This window comes from Neovison vison, chromosome 3 (genome assembly GCF_020171115.1).
Source record: "Neovison vison isolate M4711 chromosome 3, ASM_NN_V1, whole genome shotgun sequence".
In the NCBI taxonomy this organism is placed as follows: Eukaryota; Metazoa; Chordata; class Mammalia; order Carnivora; family Mustelidae; genus Neogale; species Neogale vison.
Genome location: NC_058093.1, coordinates 148,823,311 through 148,838,552, shown reverse-complemented (window position 1 = coordinate 148,838,552; position 15,242 = coordinate 148,823,311). Strand labels below are relative to the sequence as shown.

At 56.3% G+C, this 15,242-nt stretch overlaps 1 protein-coding gene across 2 annotated transcripts in view; it reads left to right on the top strand.

Annotated features, from left to right (window-relative positions):
• Positions 1-15,242, top strand: part of CTIF (cap binding complex dependent translation initiation factor) — a 281,396-nt gene that overhangs the window by 196,643 nt on the left and 69,511 nt on the right. For both annotated transcript variants that reach the window (XM_044243025.1, XM_044243023.1), the window contains exon 9: positions 685-984. In XM_044243025.1, coding sequence (XP_044098960.1) covers positions 685-984 — 300 coding nt within the window. The remainder of the gene's footprint in view (positions 1-684; positions 985-15,242) is intronic.

The window sequence follows — 15,242 nt, the reverse complement described above, 5'->3', positions numbered from 1 at the left end:
ATTTTCTTCCTTTACCAGTCTGGGTCTGATCCACTTGCAGTGAAACTTCTAAAGAGTGTTGAGTCTGTTGTTTGAAATTTCCTTCCAGGAAGTGCCAGTTAATTCAGTGGCACATGGCAGGATTCCTTGGTAGGTAGCATTTCTTCTAGAAGGCCAGCACAATCTCTGTAGGACACAAAACCAGGGCTCTGTTTACCCAGAGATCACAATTGTCCAAGGGCTGTAGGAACCACGAGTCTGGAAGATTAGGTAGCCGTTCCATGGGTGCCTTTAACCAAGATGGTGGGCATTTTTGGATACTTCCCTCCTTCTTGCCCTTGGACTCCATATTTTGCTTGTTATCTCATTTCCTCTTTTACAAGCCCCATTAAGTCATGTCTAGTTTGAGACATTTTATAGGCAAGTAGACACACAGCAAATATATATGGGAATCCTGGGTAAAAGTTAGAGCTTGCAAGAAGGATCAGCCCCAGCGGTCACAGGAGCCAAGAATAAGGTAAGCAGAGGACCCTGGGGCCAGAGGGTCTTTGGGGGAGGTCCGCGTTCCCAGAGGGACCCGACCTCAGGTTCGAGAAGGTAGGGCTAGATCCTTTCTGGGGGCGGCAGCCCTCCCTCCACTGGTCACCCCCAGCGGTAACCTTGGCTCCGCTCAGGCGCGACTCGGTTTGTCTCCCACACCCCCAGGACGAAGTGGCCGTGGAGACCACCAGCCCTCAGCAGAACAAGATGGACAAGTTGATCGAGATCCTGAACAGCATGCGGAACAACAGCAGCGACGTGGACACCAAGCTCAGCACCTTCATGGAGGAGGCCCAGAACTCGACCAACTCTGAGGAGATGCTGGGAGAGATCGTTCGGACCATCTACCAGAAGGCCGTGTCCGACCGCAGCTTCGCCTTCACGGCTGCCAAACTCTGCGACAAGATGGCCCTCTTCATGGTGGAGGGGACCAAGTTCCGGAGCCTGCTTCTCAACATGCTTCAGGTAACCGGCCCCCCGCGGCTGTACCGCCCTACCCCCGCCGCACCAGCCCCGGGTTAGCACTAGAGAGAAGGCTACAGATGCTGACCACAGTTGAACTCTTCCCAAGTTCCACCCTTGCCTGATTAATTATAGAAAATAAAAAGTCACTCGAGGGGCGAGGGGTGAGTGTCCGGATTTGCGTGTGTTTGTGTGAGTGCTCCATGGTTACAATGGACCAATATAATTTTATAGGTGTTTCGTGTTTAACCAGCCTTGCCCTCTTTCTATTTCCGTGATAAGAGCGCTGACGCTTGGTCTTAACCCGTCTCTGTGCTTTGACCTCTTCTCGTCCGAGCAGACTTGAACTTGTGTGGACTTCTCTTTTCTTCCTCCTTCTCCTCCAGTGCCAGGCCACCACTCCTCCCAGCCCCCCGGAGACGGTGTAGCTGGTGCTTAGATGGGTGTGAGTGGAAGGCACGGAGGTTTGGAGCAGGAGAGGTGTGGTCTGACTGCCAATACACTGGGCTTCCCGAAAGCAGCCCTTTAAGGCAGAGGGGAAGCGTGGAGAGCCATGACTGTCGGCTCAAAATCCCTCCAGACAGCTTAATCCCCATCCATTTCATCCCTTTGTCCGTGGGTCCCAGGGCTCAGTGCTGGTTTACTAGCATCAGTGGGCAGCAGGTACAGGCGTGTGTGCGTTAAGACTCGAGAGCTGGAGGCCAGTGCCTGCTCTGCTGGTGGCATCAGGGAGAGGTTGCAGGTTGCACAGCGTGGCCATCTCACCTGGGGACTCCTGGCTGTGGGAAATCCATCTCTACTCTGACTTTGTACCTTAGACTCGCTGAGATGTGAACTGAGTTTCCAGTCCAAGTAGGGCAAGACAGGAGCCTGGAAGTGGTGAGCACAGAGTTCCAGAACAGAAAGAGACCCCACCCCACCCGCCACCGCAGGTCTGTGTGAACAAGGGTGAGCGCAGGAGAGGTCCTCCAAGCCACAGCACTTCTGAGAGGCACAGGAGCTCTGTCCATAATCACACCCAGACACCAGGCGTAAACCAAGGCATGTGGTCACGCCAGTGTCAAGCAGCTGGTTCAAAGTCTGCTGTCTCTTCCCCAAAAGACGGGGAGGAGGGAGCCCCTCTGTGTGCTGCCCGAAGGGCTCCAGGCCTGCTGTCCTCCCCTCTTCCTGGGGAGTCTGCTCACTGTAACATGAGCCCTCGCAGACCAGCCCCGGAAGCTTCTTTCCAGCTCCAGGCCGCGATCAGGTTCTCATTCCTGGATCACCCACACTCCCCTGGTGACGAATTCCCGCATTACCTGAGGGATTTGCACATCGGGCATGTTCCTCACAGGCCGGAATGTCCTGGGAGAGTGTGGACGGTGGCAGCGGGGAGCAGCCTGTCTGCCATGTATGGGGGGAGTGAGGGACAGGATCGGCCTTTGGCTTTGGCTTTTGTTCTTTTCCTGAGAAGGGCCAGGATAGGCCAAGACTTGCAGACAATGGCTGCCAGCTCCAAGAAGCCTAGCCAGAGCTGGTGGCAGGCAGACATCCAGGGCGTGGGGACAAGACCCACCCAGCCGGGAAGGGCCACTGGCCGCAGGGCCCGCCCAGGATCCTGCCCGGGTCAGGCGCTTCTTCCAACGACCTGTGGTCAGACCAGCCTTGCCCACAGTGTCCGGCAGGGTATCCGTCCTGGGACAGGCTCAGCCACAGAAGGGGTTCAGTGGCACAGCCGCCTCTCCATCAGCCGCAGAGTGGACTGGCTTAGCACAGCAGGAAGGGAACCCGCTTGGCCCCACCGAACTCCGCGAGTCCTCTTCGCATCCCCCGGCTAATAACGTCGTGTCCAGTTAGTGCGCCGAGAGACACAGTTTGGCAAACACTAGTGCAGGTCGAGGGCACTAAACCGAGAGCCGGGACACAGGGCTTCTCAGCCCGATTCAGCGGTCAGCAGCTGGCACTGGGCCTCTGCTGCTCCCGCCGGGAAGTGCTCGACCCGGCTGCTTGACCCTCCTCCATGGGTCTTCCAGGTTGACGCTGCTGGAGATAAGTCGGGGGCCTTGAAGGGGCGCCCGAGGGGCCCCCCAGGAGCTGCCTCCACCTTACTTTCCCTGGGCCCTGCTGCTGCCAGAAACAGTCCTGGCTGTTTCCGCCTGCTCCACACCATGGCCCAGTGATGGGCAGGGCACAGGCTTCGGGAGCCAGCCCAGGAGACCCAGCCCTACTGAGGCCACCTCGTTCCTGGGGTGGAGGAGGGCTGTCAGTCCCCATCTGCTATTTGCCTGGGTAGGGTATCTGTGCGTCAGGTACTGAGAAATCGAAGTATCCCCCATAGGCCCCCACGGACCCCCTCTTCACCACCTGCAGCCCCAGCTTCTGTGTAAGCCAAGGAGAAAGGGCCCTGGAGGGGTTGAGCTGGACCCTCACTCTCAAGGCCCCTTGGGCAGGCTGGATGTGCTGGCCTGGGGCTGCCTGGGAGCTCCTGACAGACTGGCTCCCCAGTGACAAGGCCCAGAGGAAGCCCCCTCATTGGTGGGTCCACTCGGGGCCCCTCAGGCCCTGCTGCCTCTCCCTGGCACTGGGGAGGCGACAGATTGAATGAAGTGAGCTTTCCAAGATTCGTGGCCATTCACCACCCTGGACTCACAAGGTACCAGAAAAGAGGGAAATGGACATGGCTTATCAAACCTGACTTCCCTTCTTCACGCCCACAGCGGTGTCTTTGTTGACTTGCCTTCATTTTCTGGCAAACCTGATTCGTGTTCCTCTCCCGGCAGACAGCCTCCAGCCGCCAGAGCCCTTTCCTTCCCTTTCTCCTCGCATGGCTCATACTCAGCTCATACTCATACTCAAGCCCCCCCAGCCTCTGGGTCTCCAGCCGGTCACTTCGGTGGCCTCTGAGATGCCCCTCATGTGGCCAATTGGGCTGCTGCCTCCACATCAGAGGCCCGGCTTAGCGATGCTGGCTGCAATGGGGCCAAGGGTGTGAAGTACGCTATGAACACAGCTCCCGGCGCCGGCTTTGGACGGCGTTCTCCTTGGCCGACTGCTTTTGCTGCCTGGGTTTCCAGTGGGAGCTGGAAGCATGGGGGAGAGGGGCAGGCTCTGCTGTAGGGGACTCTCTGGCAGAGGGCTGAGAGCTCCCTGCCCCGCCAGGGTGCAGACCTCTTCAGTGGGGCCAAAGGAAGGTCAGAGGACCTTTAACCCTTCCCAGCCAAAGACTCAGCATTGTCCTCTCCTGGAGCCCAGAAGCACTCCCCTCCTAAGCCAGTGGGGTTTCAGTGGACCCATCCCCAATCCCACAGCTCAAGAATGGTCTTCAGTTTTTACATCAAAACCAAGTCGTTTTGCCTTAAATATGGTCCCTTTCTTCCACGTATTAAACAGTGGAATTTCTTAAATGTCTATTACACGTCAAGCGTTAGATCAGTGCTTCTCACCAGATCGGTGCTTCTCAACTCGAATGTGCTTTTGAATCACATGGTATTTAATTTAAATGCAGATGTTGGTCCCCTCGTTCTGAGTGCAGGTCTCATGAGCTCCCAGGTGATGCGGGTGCTGGGGGCCCAGGGACCTGACACTTTGAGTCACAAGGCCTTGTACTGGGTGACTGTCGGTTTGTGGGTGATGGGTCAGTGTTATAGATGGGCCCACTGAGTCACAGACTTTTATTGGTGTGCTTGTCAGCAGTGGGGATACGAACACTCAGTTCCAGCCACCAGGTTTTCTGTAGGCCAGGGGTTCTCAGCCTAGCTGCCTGCTCGAATCATACGGAGAGGAGCATACCACTGCAGTAGTCCTAGCCTGAACCAGCTGAATTAGGTTCTCCATGGACAGGCTGGCCATCCTTCTGAAAGATCTCCCCTGTGATGCTGCTGTGTAGACAGGGGAGCGCCACTCGGGAGGTAGACAGTCCAGAAATGATCTGACTGTGCCACCGTTGTCCCTTATGAACCAGCTGGCCCTGCCTGTCATCCCGTGAGTCAGTCAAGAAATTTGTAGCAGGTATTGGGCTCTTTGCTGAGTAGCGTGGAGGACGCAGAGCCTGAGCCAAGGAGTGAACACCAAAGCATCAGAGCCAGTCCCTTCACTTTGTCCGGCCTCAGGATCCCCCCTGGGCCATGAGGAAGCCATTCTAGACCATCTGGGGGACCCTTTCTCACATTCCTTGTCATTGTTTTGGGGTTCCTCCGGAAGCAGCTCCTCACTAACCAAGTCAACCAGGCAGGGGCCCAGAGGTGCCTCTCCTTGCTGCTGGCCCTGTTCCTCTCTGTCCTTAGCTAGTCTTCCTGTGTCCTTTTCCTCTTTCTTGGCCTCAGACATATGTCGGAGCAGCTATCACGTGTTTTAGGAAAGGGCCCTCACTCTAAACCCACATGGCCCAGGTGTGCCAGAGGCTGGGCCACCCGGTAAAGCCAGGGAGACGATCGGCTTCACTGCCTAGTGTGCGTCCCTCCACCCCCGCCCACCCAACTCCCGACTTCACGTTTGCTGGGTCCCACACCCACTGGAGCACGTGCCTTGATGCTTTCTGACTACCAGGGGAATGTGGGGTGCCCAGGACCCCCGGGTGACAGAAGTTACCAAAAGTCTCGGCCTTGATCCTTACCCGGAAATTGCGGGATGATAATGGGGTGTGGCGGGGGAGGCTCCAGCTTCACGAGGCGGGCAAGAATGACTGTGCCTCTTTTTATGGGACCTCTGGAATGAGAAGCATTGGAGGCCTGAGCCTCCTCCGCCCGGCACTACCCTGTCACCACCCCAGGCCTTCCACTTGGACTCCGGGAGGGTTCCTTCGCGGAGGTATGCCTGGGCAGTACAAGTTCAAGCCCTCCTCTGTTGAAATGTGCATGCCCTGTTTAGCCAAGAGGTGTCTGCATCTGAGCTATGCAGAGCAAAGTATTATTAGAGCAGGCATCAGTGTGTCTGTAACTGACCCCAGCTCTCCCTAGCAACTGTTGCCAACAACACATCTAACAGAAGGATGCGATACCTTTTTTGAAAAAAAAAAAAAAAAAGAAGAAGAAGAAGAACTCATCTCAACTCAAGTTGTAAACACAGCAGGGCTGTTGTGGGGCAGGGGTTTAGGGGGGAGACCAAAAAAAAAAAAAAAAAAAACCACCAAATCGGAATCTGGCATATGACCAGATTTCAAAATAAATTACCAGCATCTTCTATAAGATTGTCTCTTTCCAAAAAAAGAAAAGAAAAAAGTGGCCTCAAGCTAGAGAACAGATAAATTCTTGAGTTTCTGGCTAGGTCACCAGTTGGCACTGTGTTTGGGGCTTTTGATATGTAGAATCTCCATTGAGTGGTGCCAGGGGTTGTGTGGGGCTTTTGAGGGGTCTCTGGGAGTGATTTTAACTATGGGTTTTAGGCCCAGAAGGCACACTGAAGTTTTCCTGGTCTGGCTGCCCCATCAGTACATCAGAAACGTAAGATACATCTCCAGGGCTGGGGGGACACGTACACCCTACTCTTGCCCCGTTTCTCCCAACCTCTGCCCCCTGTCTTGGTCCCACATTTGTTGGCTTGGGGCAGAGGCCCTGGGCCATCCTTCGAACTGCACTCATCAGAGAGAACTTCCTTCTCTCCTGGTTATCGCAAGGTTTCAGGAAAATCAGACCTGTTCCTCTTCATCCACAATCTGGAGTTCCTAACGCCCATCTTTTACAGGTAGAAGGGGTGAGGGGCTAACCAGCTCTAAGTTTAAACTCCTTGAGAGCATGAGTCCTGGATGAGTTGTCATCGGTCCCCAGCTGCTGGCATCATGACTTGGGCATAGTAGGTGCTCAGAAAAATGCTTGGAAGGGAAGGATGGAGCCCTCCGTCTTAGCTCCCAGTGCTCCCTTGTGTGTGATGCATTCCTCCACTCCCAAGCACTCTGTGTGTGTCAAGACTCTCTCTCTGAGCTGGGTTCCAGGGTAGGAGCCCTGCCCCATGTTTACAGATGAGAAAAGTGGCTTGGGAAAGCTACAAGCCCTACCCAACGTCATGGGGCTGAATGGGGCCTGTTAGTCCAGCACCCTAGCTCCTGGGGGCTCCCACTCACAGATAAGCTGTAGGGTCAGAAAGTTCAGAGAATGAGGAATCTGTCTCCTAAAGCTATCAGTGGGGATTCCAAAATCCACCGTTCCTGTATAATCCCCCTGCATTTCCAGCCGTCTCAGAGTTGGGCTTTTGGGGCCAGTGGAGGGCTGAGGGTGTCTGAGGAAACACCTTCACATCTCCACTGGCTTTATCCAGACGAGCCACACAGCTTCCATTCCTGAGGTGACGCCTGGTTCTGCCCCTCGCTCCCGCTCTCTGCTCGGACCTCCCTCACTTCTGCACACCCACCGCTGAGCCGACGTGCGCTCCAGGCATGGAAACTAATTTTACTGTTGGCCCGAGCCAGGCATACCCAGGGATAGAAGCGCATTGTTCTGTGAATTCCAGAGCCTGAGAAAAGCCCAGGGCTGTGCCCACCCCCCAGTTCCCCTCCACTGGTTGCTAGAATCAAGAGGGGATAAAGCAAAGGGCTCCCGGCAGGGTAGACCACTTACCCTGCAAGCAGAGTGTGGATGGTGATTGCAAAGACCCACAAAAGGTCTTTTTTCTTAAAAAAAAAAAAAGTGGCCCCGCCTGTTGGCCAGGGTGCAAGCACCTTGAGTCATATGCCTGCTTGTACTGAAGTTCTTGCCCTGTGAGGGCCTGGGGAGCTGCAGACATAGTCCCCCGATGGTGGGCACCAGCAAGCCTGCCTCCCACGCCATGGGACACCGGCTGTCCCAAGAGCCTGACCTTCAGCATCAGAGTCCGCGGGCAGGCACAGCTACTGCGGCGGGGAGAGCCTTGTCCTCCCTACCAGAACCAGCAGGGACACACTTGTTGGCCACCCTGGCTTTGGAATGAGTGGATCGTGCCTTCTTTCTTCCAATCCTCATTTCTTCCTCTCAACAAACCCGTTATTGAGCCTTTGCTGTGTATCTCGCGCCCTGGCCCAGCCTGCCTGTGTGTCGTCACGGCTAATCCACCCACCCCTCTGGTCTTCTCGCAGTTTGTGCGGGTGGGGTACTGTCCCAAGTCGGCGTGTTGCACTTGAGGCCCCAACTGGAATGTCTCCAAGGCCCCAGGTGTCTCAGATTGTTCAGCTTGGGGTGGCATGGGTGGGGAGGGGCTGCTGGGAGGGCATGGTGGCTTTCGAACATGCTAAATGCAATTCCGGAGTGCTGTGCTGGGTGGGACAGAAGCAGCCCGTGACCTGAACAGGGAAAACGCATTTTGAATTTTTAATCAGAAAATAAGCGGAGGAGAGAAAATGATCATGGGCCCTTGGTAAATCCCAGAAGGAGCTTAGAGCTTGCCCCTGAAGGTTTTCTTGTCAGAGGCCGTGTCCCCTGGCGTCTTGAGAGCAAAGACTGTTCTTGTCATCTTTGTGCCCCCACCCCACCATGCCAGCACATAGTGGGTCCTTGGCCAGCATCAGATGGTTGCTTCCAGGAGCTCAGTCCGGTGGGGACAAAGGAGCATTGGTGACAGCAGAAGGAGACAGTTGAGTGTTCTGCTCCCACCCGTCTCTGGGCCAGGGGAGCTTTACCCAAGTCAGAAATTGTTTCGCCATCACCCATGTCCCTTGCCAGGCCGAGTCCTCCCCCCTGCATGCCCTCACCCCCCACCCCGGCTTCGTTTTCCCTGCTAAATCCCCTGATAGAACTTGGCCGGGCACTTCCCTGTCTGAGGCTGCCATGCCGAGGCAGGCACTGTAGATAAGTGGGTTATCGGAGAAGGCTAGCTCGGGTGTCCCAGGCCCCAGAGGGTCACCCCTGGCTGGCTGGCAGCTCACCCCCAGCACCTCCTCCTCCCCCCTTCCCAGAGCCAGGCCAGCGGGAGGTGGCAGATCCTCCCTGCAGCTCAGCGAGTGGCCGGCCCCTAGCCGCCCGCTGGGAATCTGAGCTATGCTAAACCACTCCAGATCACAGCCTCGTTGCCCTGCCCAGACACGGCCAGCCCAGACAGGGCGCCTCTACCTGCCGTGGCTGCCTCTGGAAAGCTGGCACTGCCTAGCCCAATGGAAAAAATCTCCCCGCAGGTTATGTAACTGCTCGCTACCAGCCGCCACCAAGGAAGAGCAGCAGTCTCTGGGCAGGGAGGGGATGGCAGAAGGTCATTCCTTCAAAGAGAAGTCAGTAGTCTTGAGTCACTGTCCAAGCTCTTCCTCTACACTCAGGCTTCACAAGGCCTCACGGAGACCGCCCTTCCCTGTAGCTCGTGGAATTCAGAGGCCCCAGCCGTGTAGCCCAGAAGAGTGGCAGTGGCTTGCCAAGAGACCTGGACTCAGCAAGAGGGGCCGAGAAGGAGAGCGGGAAGAACGGTGTCATTGTTGGCCTGTTGGGTTGGGTTGGGTTTCTATCTTTGGCCTTTTTTATTGTGATAAAATATATGCAACATGAAATTTACCACTTGAACCACGTTTAAGGACATAACTGAGTGGCACCAAGGACAACCATGAGGCTGCACCCCCTCTGCCACTGTCCACCTCCAGAACCTCCCATCATCCCAAACAGAAGCCCTCTGGCCACCAGATATTACCCCCAGCTTCTCACCTCCCAGCTCCACGACTCCCATTCTCTATGCAGGCCAAACATACATGGATCCGTAAGATCGTTGCCCATGTGTGTCTGGTGGAGGTCACTTAGCAAAGTGGTTTCAAGGTTCATCCACGTGGTACCACATGTCAGAACATCCTTCCTTGTCACAGCCCAGTAACACACTGCTGTGTGGATCTGCCTATTTTGGCTCTCCATTCATTCATCGTGGGACGCTTGGGTTGTGTCCTCCTTTGGCTATTGTAAGTCCCGCCGCTGGGAACATGTGCATCCGAGTATCTGTTTGGCGGGTATATGCCTAGAAGGGGAATTGCTGAATCACATGGAAATTCCACTTTTAACTTTTCAGGAACTGCCCAGCTATTTTCTGGGAAGTTGTTTTTGATGGGGGAGATAGAAGGAGTCAAGACCCAAAGACACGATGCAAATAAGGGACAGTGGGGACACCGCCTGGCCTGGAATCAGGAGTGTAAGTGGAGAGTTGGAGGAGGTCCATAAGATGGAACAGAAGGGTTGGGACTTCATGAAGGAGGACCAGGATGTTATGCTTGGAAATCTCTCACGTTGGAGACCCAGCAGTTCTGGGTGACCACAGTGCTGCTGCGGGCACAGCTTCCCTTCACCATCCCGTCCCCGGGCCCATGTGCACTGGCTGTGTTCTGGATGCCTGGCGCGGACAAGAGTGACTCACCAATAGTTAAGGAGTATGGGAGTGGGGCGGAGAGAGTTGAGGGGATGTAAAGAAGACGATAGGACGATGTCAATAGCCAGCAAGAGTGTCACACTTGTCGTGAGCTTGCTGCTTTGGGGGGCAGCTGGCTTCCATCTCCCCAGGCAAATAAGAGGTGCCCAGAAGTGGACAGAAGTCTTCCCAGCTCCCCTCCAGGTGGCTACCAAGCAGTCCCCAGGCAGCCCACAGTGCAGAAGGCAATACAAGGGACCCTGGGGAAGCTGCTTGGCTCACCTATCATCCCTGTCTTGACATCCCCACTATTACTGATCATATTCCAGACAGATGTGCATTCCTACATCATCTGCAAGACTTGGGGGCCAAGTCTTGGGCCCAAGGCACTACTATATAGTGCCCCGCTCCGCCTCGGAGCAGGGATGACGCTGAAGCAGGGGTAGTGTAGGCAGTATTCAGGGGCAGCTGGGCTGCAGCTAAAGCACATCCATCTGCGGTTGGGATAAGTGCATTCTTGCTTGGCTGCCTGTAAATCGGAGCTCTGAGTCTTGGCCTCACGCTTGCCATTGACCGCTGTCAGGCGACAGTCATTGCATTGCTCTGGACGCTGAAAAAAACCCGATTAAAGGAATAGTATGTCTAACGCAGGATAGAAGCAGAGTCACTTGGAATCCTGCATGTAGGCCACAGAGATGGCCACGTGGCAGAAGTAATCAGTGATTGATAAAGCCCAGGCCCGCCCCCCCATTCACCTGGTCCAGGGTCTAACCCTGGTTCTGGTACCAGTCAGCTGGCGACTTTGGGCAGATCTTGAATTCCAGCTGCCTTCCACTTACTCTCCCATTAAATGGGGTCATAATACCTTTGTCCTACACCCGCTTACCCCACAGACATAATAATCATTGTTAGAATTTCTCAGGACACATATCATTTCGTCTGTGTCCTCTTAGGACACCAATAGTTAAGGAGTATGGGAGTGGGGCGTAAAACTGAATGTCGTAAAATCACACTTTTCCTTTTGTCCTTGAAGTATCCCATTCATCATGGTTCCCGGGAGAGGCTCTCCCCACACCCAGACCATCTACAAGCCCAGGGGCCACCAGCTTGTGCTAGAACTTGGGATTCAGGTGTGGCATCATGGATAGCGCTGGGATCCTGCCACAAGAATAGCCGTCACAGGGGCCCTGGGGCTGGCGTATAGGGCCTGCTGGGTGCCCCTTGCTCAGCACCATTAGATCCCAGTGAAGCAGGGGCACTGGCCTCTACCAGATAGTTAAAGTCTGCTGGAGGGTCAAAGCCAGCCTAACCAGAGAGCCATTAAGGAAATCAGAGAAGAGGGTAAGCCCTTTAAGGGCTTGCAGCTGGGGAAGGCTTCCTGGAGGAGGCAGCATGAAAGAAGGGGCCGGATTTCGGGAGCCAGAGGAGAACAGGAAGAAGGAACCAAAGCTAAGGCCTGTAGGTGAGAGGAGCCTGTGAGGTTGCAATTGTATGGGGAATCCTGGGAGGGGTGAGGCAGCTGGTGCCCAACCGAGGGTGTCTGGGAAGCATCGGGGCCTCCACCAGTGTCAGCAAGCCCTAGTGTGAGGCTGCCCAAGCCAGGTGGCTACCCCGGGCCACAGTCACCCCATTGGCCCTTTCGTCTGCTGGAACCTGCTTCTCGCCATTGTAAGCCACAGTGGTTTTAATCCAGACCCAAAACTTCTCCCTAAGAGTAGCATGCTCCCTGCCGGCCTTGGGCAAGGGCAAGGAGGGCCGCCGTATCTGGGGCCCCGGCCAGCCTGCTGGGGAGCCTGGGACGCCAGGGCGTCACTGAAGCAGATGGTAGGGGGCCTGGCGGTCACGGGCAGGGTTCCAGGTGCCCAGCTCATGAGGGCTCACTCAGCCCCTCCTTAGGGATCAGCTGTTCCCAGGAGCAGGCTGGAGGTGGGTGCCCACAAGCTTCTCTCCATGTGGACCCCCAGCGCCCTGCTGTCTTCTTGCCCCACTCCCTCACCTCACACACACACACACACACACACACACACACCTCCCACCGCAGCCCATTAGCCCACAGGGAGCCAGAAGCAGGCCCGCGGGGGAGGCCATGGGACCAGGCAGTCTCACCAAGCCTTGCTGCCCTTACTTACCTCCCCCTCCTCTCCTGAAGCTCCGCCGCTCCCCCAGAACATATTTTCTGGCCTGCCTCAAGGGGAAGAGCAGGAGACAGAAGTCCAAAGCCAGTGTCTGGCCTAGCTCCACCCGCTCTGGGCCTCGGGGCCCTCCTCTAGTCTAGGGGCCAGCCTCCCCACTGGGCAGCGGGGCTCCTGGCTCCTTGTGTCTGGCCCCCTCAGCGCCCTGGGCAACTTGGGGTTGTGGAGGTTGCGTGGGGTTTTGGGACTGAGGTGAGCCTGGAAGATATTTGGGAGTCGCCTAGGGGCAGGAAGAGAAGACAGGGCGTTGCTCAGGAGGGGATTTGGAGATGTGATGGAGGCGGCCCCTAGCCAGAACCCAGCTGGCTGGGTTCTAGCTCCTGCCCTGCACTTCTCCAGCTGGGGGACCTCGGGCCAGCCCTCCCAGCCATCTGGTGGCTTCCTCACCTATAAAGTAAAGGGGGCAGAAGGGCAAATCCAAAGTACCTGCCAGCTCTGTCTGTTATTCCGGAGCCAACCCCCTGGGCACACAGAGTGCATGGTAATTACCCACTGCTGACTGATGGGTTCGTGGGTTGACCAGCGAAGAGCAGACCCCAGCAGATCCTGCAGATGCCTAGGGGGTGTGGATGCGGGGAGGTGGGCTGTGAGGTCCGGCTCCTTCCTGCCTTCCTTCCTGGTCTGTGGAATCCGTGCCCGCCTGTGTGCAGAGCGGCCTGCAGGGGGCGCCAGCACGCAAGGCTGGCCATCTTGGTATCCTGGGGGCTCTCCCACTGGGAGGATTGAAGCCATATGATGAAACTCTGCCACAAAGCCACCATCCTGCAATTTCCAGCCCCTCAGGTGCCCCAGCCCTGAGTCTGGCAACCCCAGTTTGAGCGTCCCTTCCAGACGTCTGCAACAAGGCCACGTAGTGCTCACTCAGCCATGACTGGGTGTTCCTATCAGGTGTCCAGCTGGAGGCCCCTTCCCCCTCCCTTTGAGCCGGGCAATCACTGTACAGGCATTCGGGGTGCACTGGCTGGGAGAAGACATTGCACCCTGGCTACCCTTTAGGGTTTTGTGAGGTGGATGTTGATAGTCCCACTCTATGCATGGGTACAGAAAGTTCCAGAAAGCTTAGGAAATCCACCCGAAGTCACACAGCCGCTCAGTGACAGAAGCAGAACGGGACCCCTGCCTCCTCCGAATGTACACTCCCCAGTGCCTCTGTTGGCTGAAGTGTATTCGTGTTGGGGGGCAGAGTACGGTCAAGTATTAGGGGACAGGTGGCAGGGAATGAGCTAAGAAAACACCTTTGAATGACAGTGTGACCAGACTAGACAGGAGCCGAGTGATCTCCTCGCGGTCAGCTCACAACAGTTTCCACACCAGAGCTCTGGGGTCCACCAGCCCCTGCCTGCCTCAGCAGGGACAGGGGGCAGGGGTGTCCCTCTCCACCACGCTACAGACGAGCAGCAACAAGGGGGCTCCTTGTCCTCCCACCCAGCCTCAGCTTCTCCTCTGTGGTTGTCCCCACGATGGCTTTCCAGTCTGTCTCCCTGGTGATTCATGGAAAAAGGCAAAGGGAAGAAGAAAACTCAGTTCCGTTTGATTTGTCAGTATGTGATGACCCCGGGGTGGGGGGGCGGGTAGAGGCTCAGCTCCGGGTCAAAGTGGGTCCTGGCGAACGCAATGGAAGCCTGGAGGAAGTGGGTCATGTCTCTGATGGGGCCTTCTGTTACTGTCACCTGTCTAGGCTGGAGGAGAGGTGGTGGGACCTTTCAAGGATCCCTTCCTCACTGGTCACCAAGCCTGAGAGGACAGGACCTCAGGCTTGCAAAGGGGAAAGAGCGAGCGAGTGAGCCTGCGTGCCGTCTCATTCCTAATGCTCTCAATTATGAAGCAGGGAGGACCCAGGGGTGTTAGTCTGGGCTGCTCAGTCCCAGAGGAGCCCTTCTAAGGTTTCCCCGGCACGCTGCCCAGAGTGTCACCCCAGAGAAAGAGCCACGCTGTGAAAAGCCATCTTTGCTGCCGCTGCCATGCCTTTTCTCTTTTTTAAAACTTCCCCCCATACGACTTGATTTATTACGACCTCTATGAGTTTCAGCAGCTGTGGCTTCATTTCAGAATCAGGTTAAGTAGCTGAAGGTTCAAAACGGGAAAGGTCACGGGGGGCGGGAGGGGGTGCTGCTGGAAGGCGAGGGACACTTAACACTGTGCATTCCCACGCACACCTCCGCGGCTGCCTGGGGGTCACGCGCGTCCCCTCCCTGCAAATGTGCCCGGCCACACAGACACCTTGGCTCCTGTGCCTTTTATAAAAGGGAAGCTTGAAAATGTGGCACATTGGCACATGGCAGCTGGCTCCCTGCGTGCTTCCTCTCCCTCTGGCCCGGACAGAAGAGGCAGCCTTCTGGAGAGCTGGTTAGAACGAGAGCCCTGCAGGGGCAAGGTGGCCTGAGGCCAGTTCAGCTTAACAAGCATCTATTGAGCTCCCTCTGTGTACCTAAGGGGCCCCGGAGTGGTGGGGTGGGGCTCGAGGGAGGGGAATGCAGACAGGCTCCGACTCCTTCTATCCCTTTGCCAGTCCCTGGGCTCCCTTCTCTGATCCCACCCCTTCCCAGCTGGCACAGCTTTCCAGCACACAGACCCCCATCCCTGCCTTGGTGGAGCTTCTGGCTTTTCGAGCCCCCTCCTTATTATCAGGCTCCCAAATGACCCCAGAGGGCTTGCTTGCAAAAGTTTGTTCTCTGGACTTTGTGTTTTCCCCCCGTCTGCTCTGCCCTCCCCGTGCCTCCTGGCTCTGGCCCCAGCGCCAGCCCCTGTCTGTCCCTGCAAACACAAGTCAGCTGTGTGTGCAGACAAAGCCTTGCATCGCAGTGGGGGCCGGGCCTA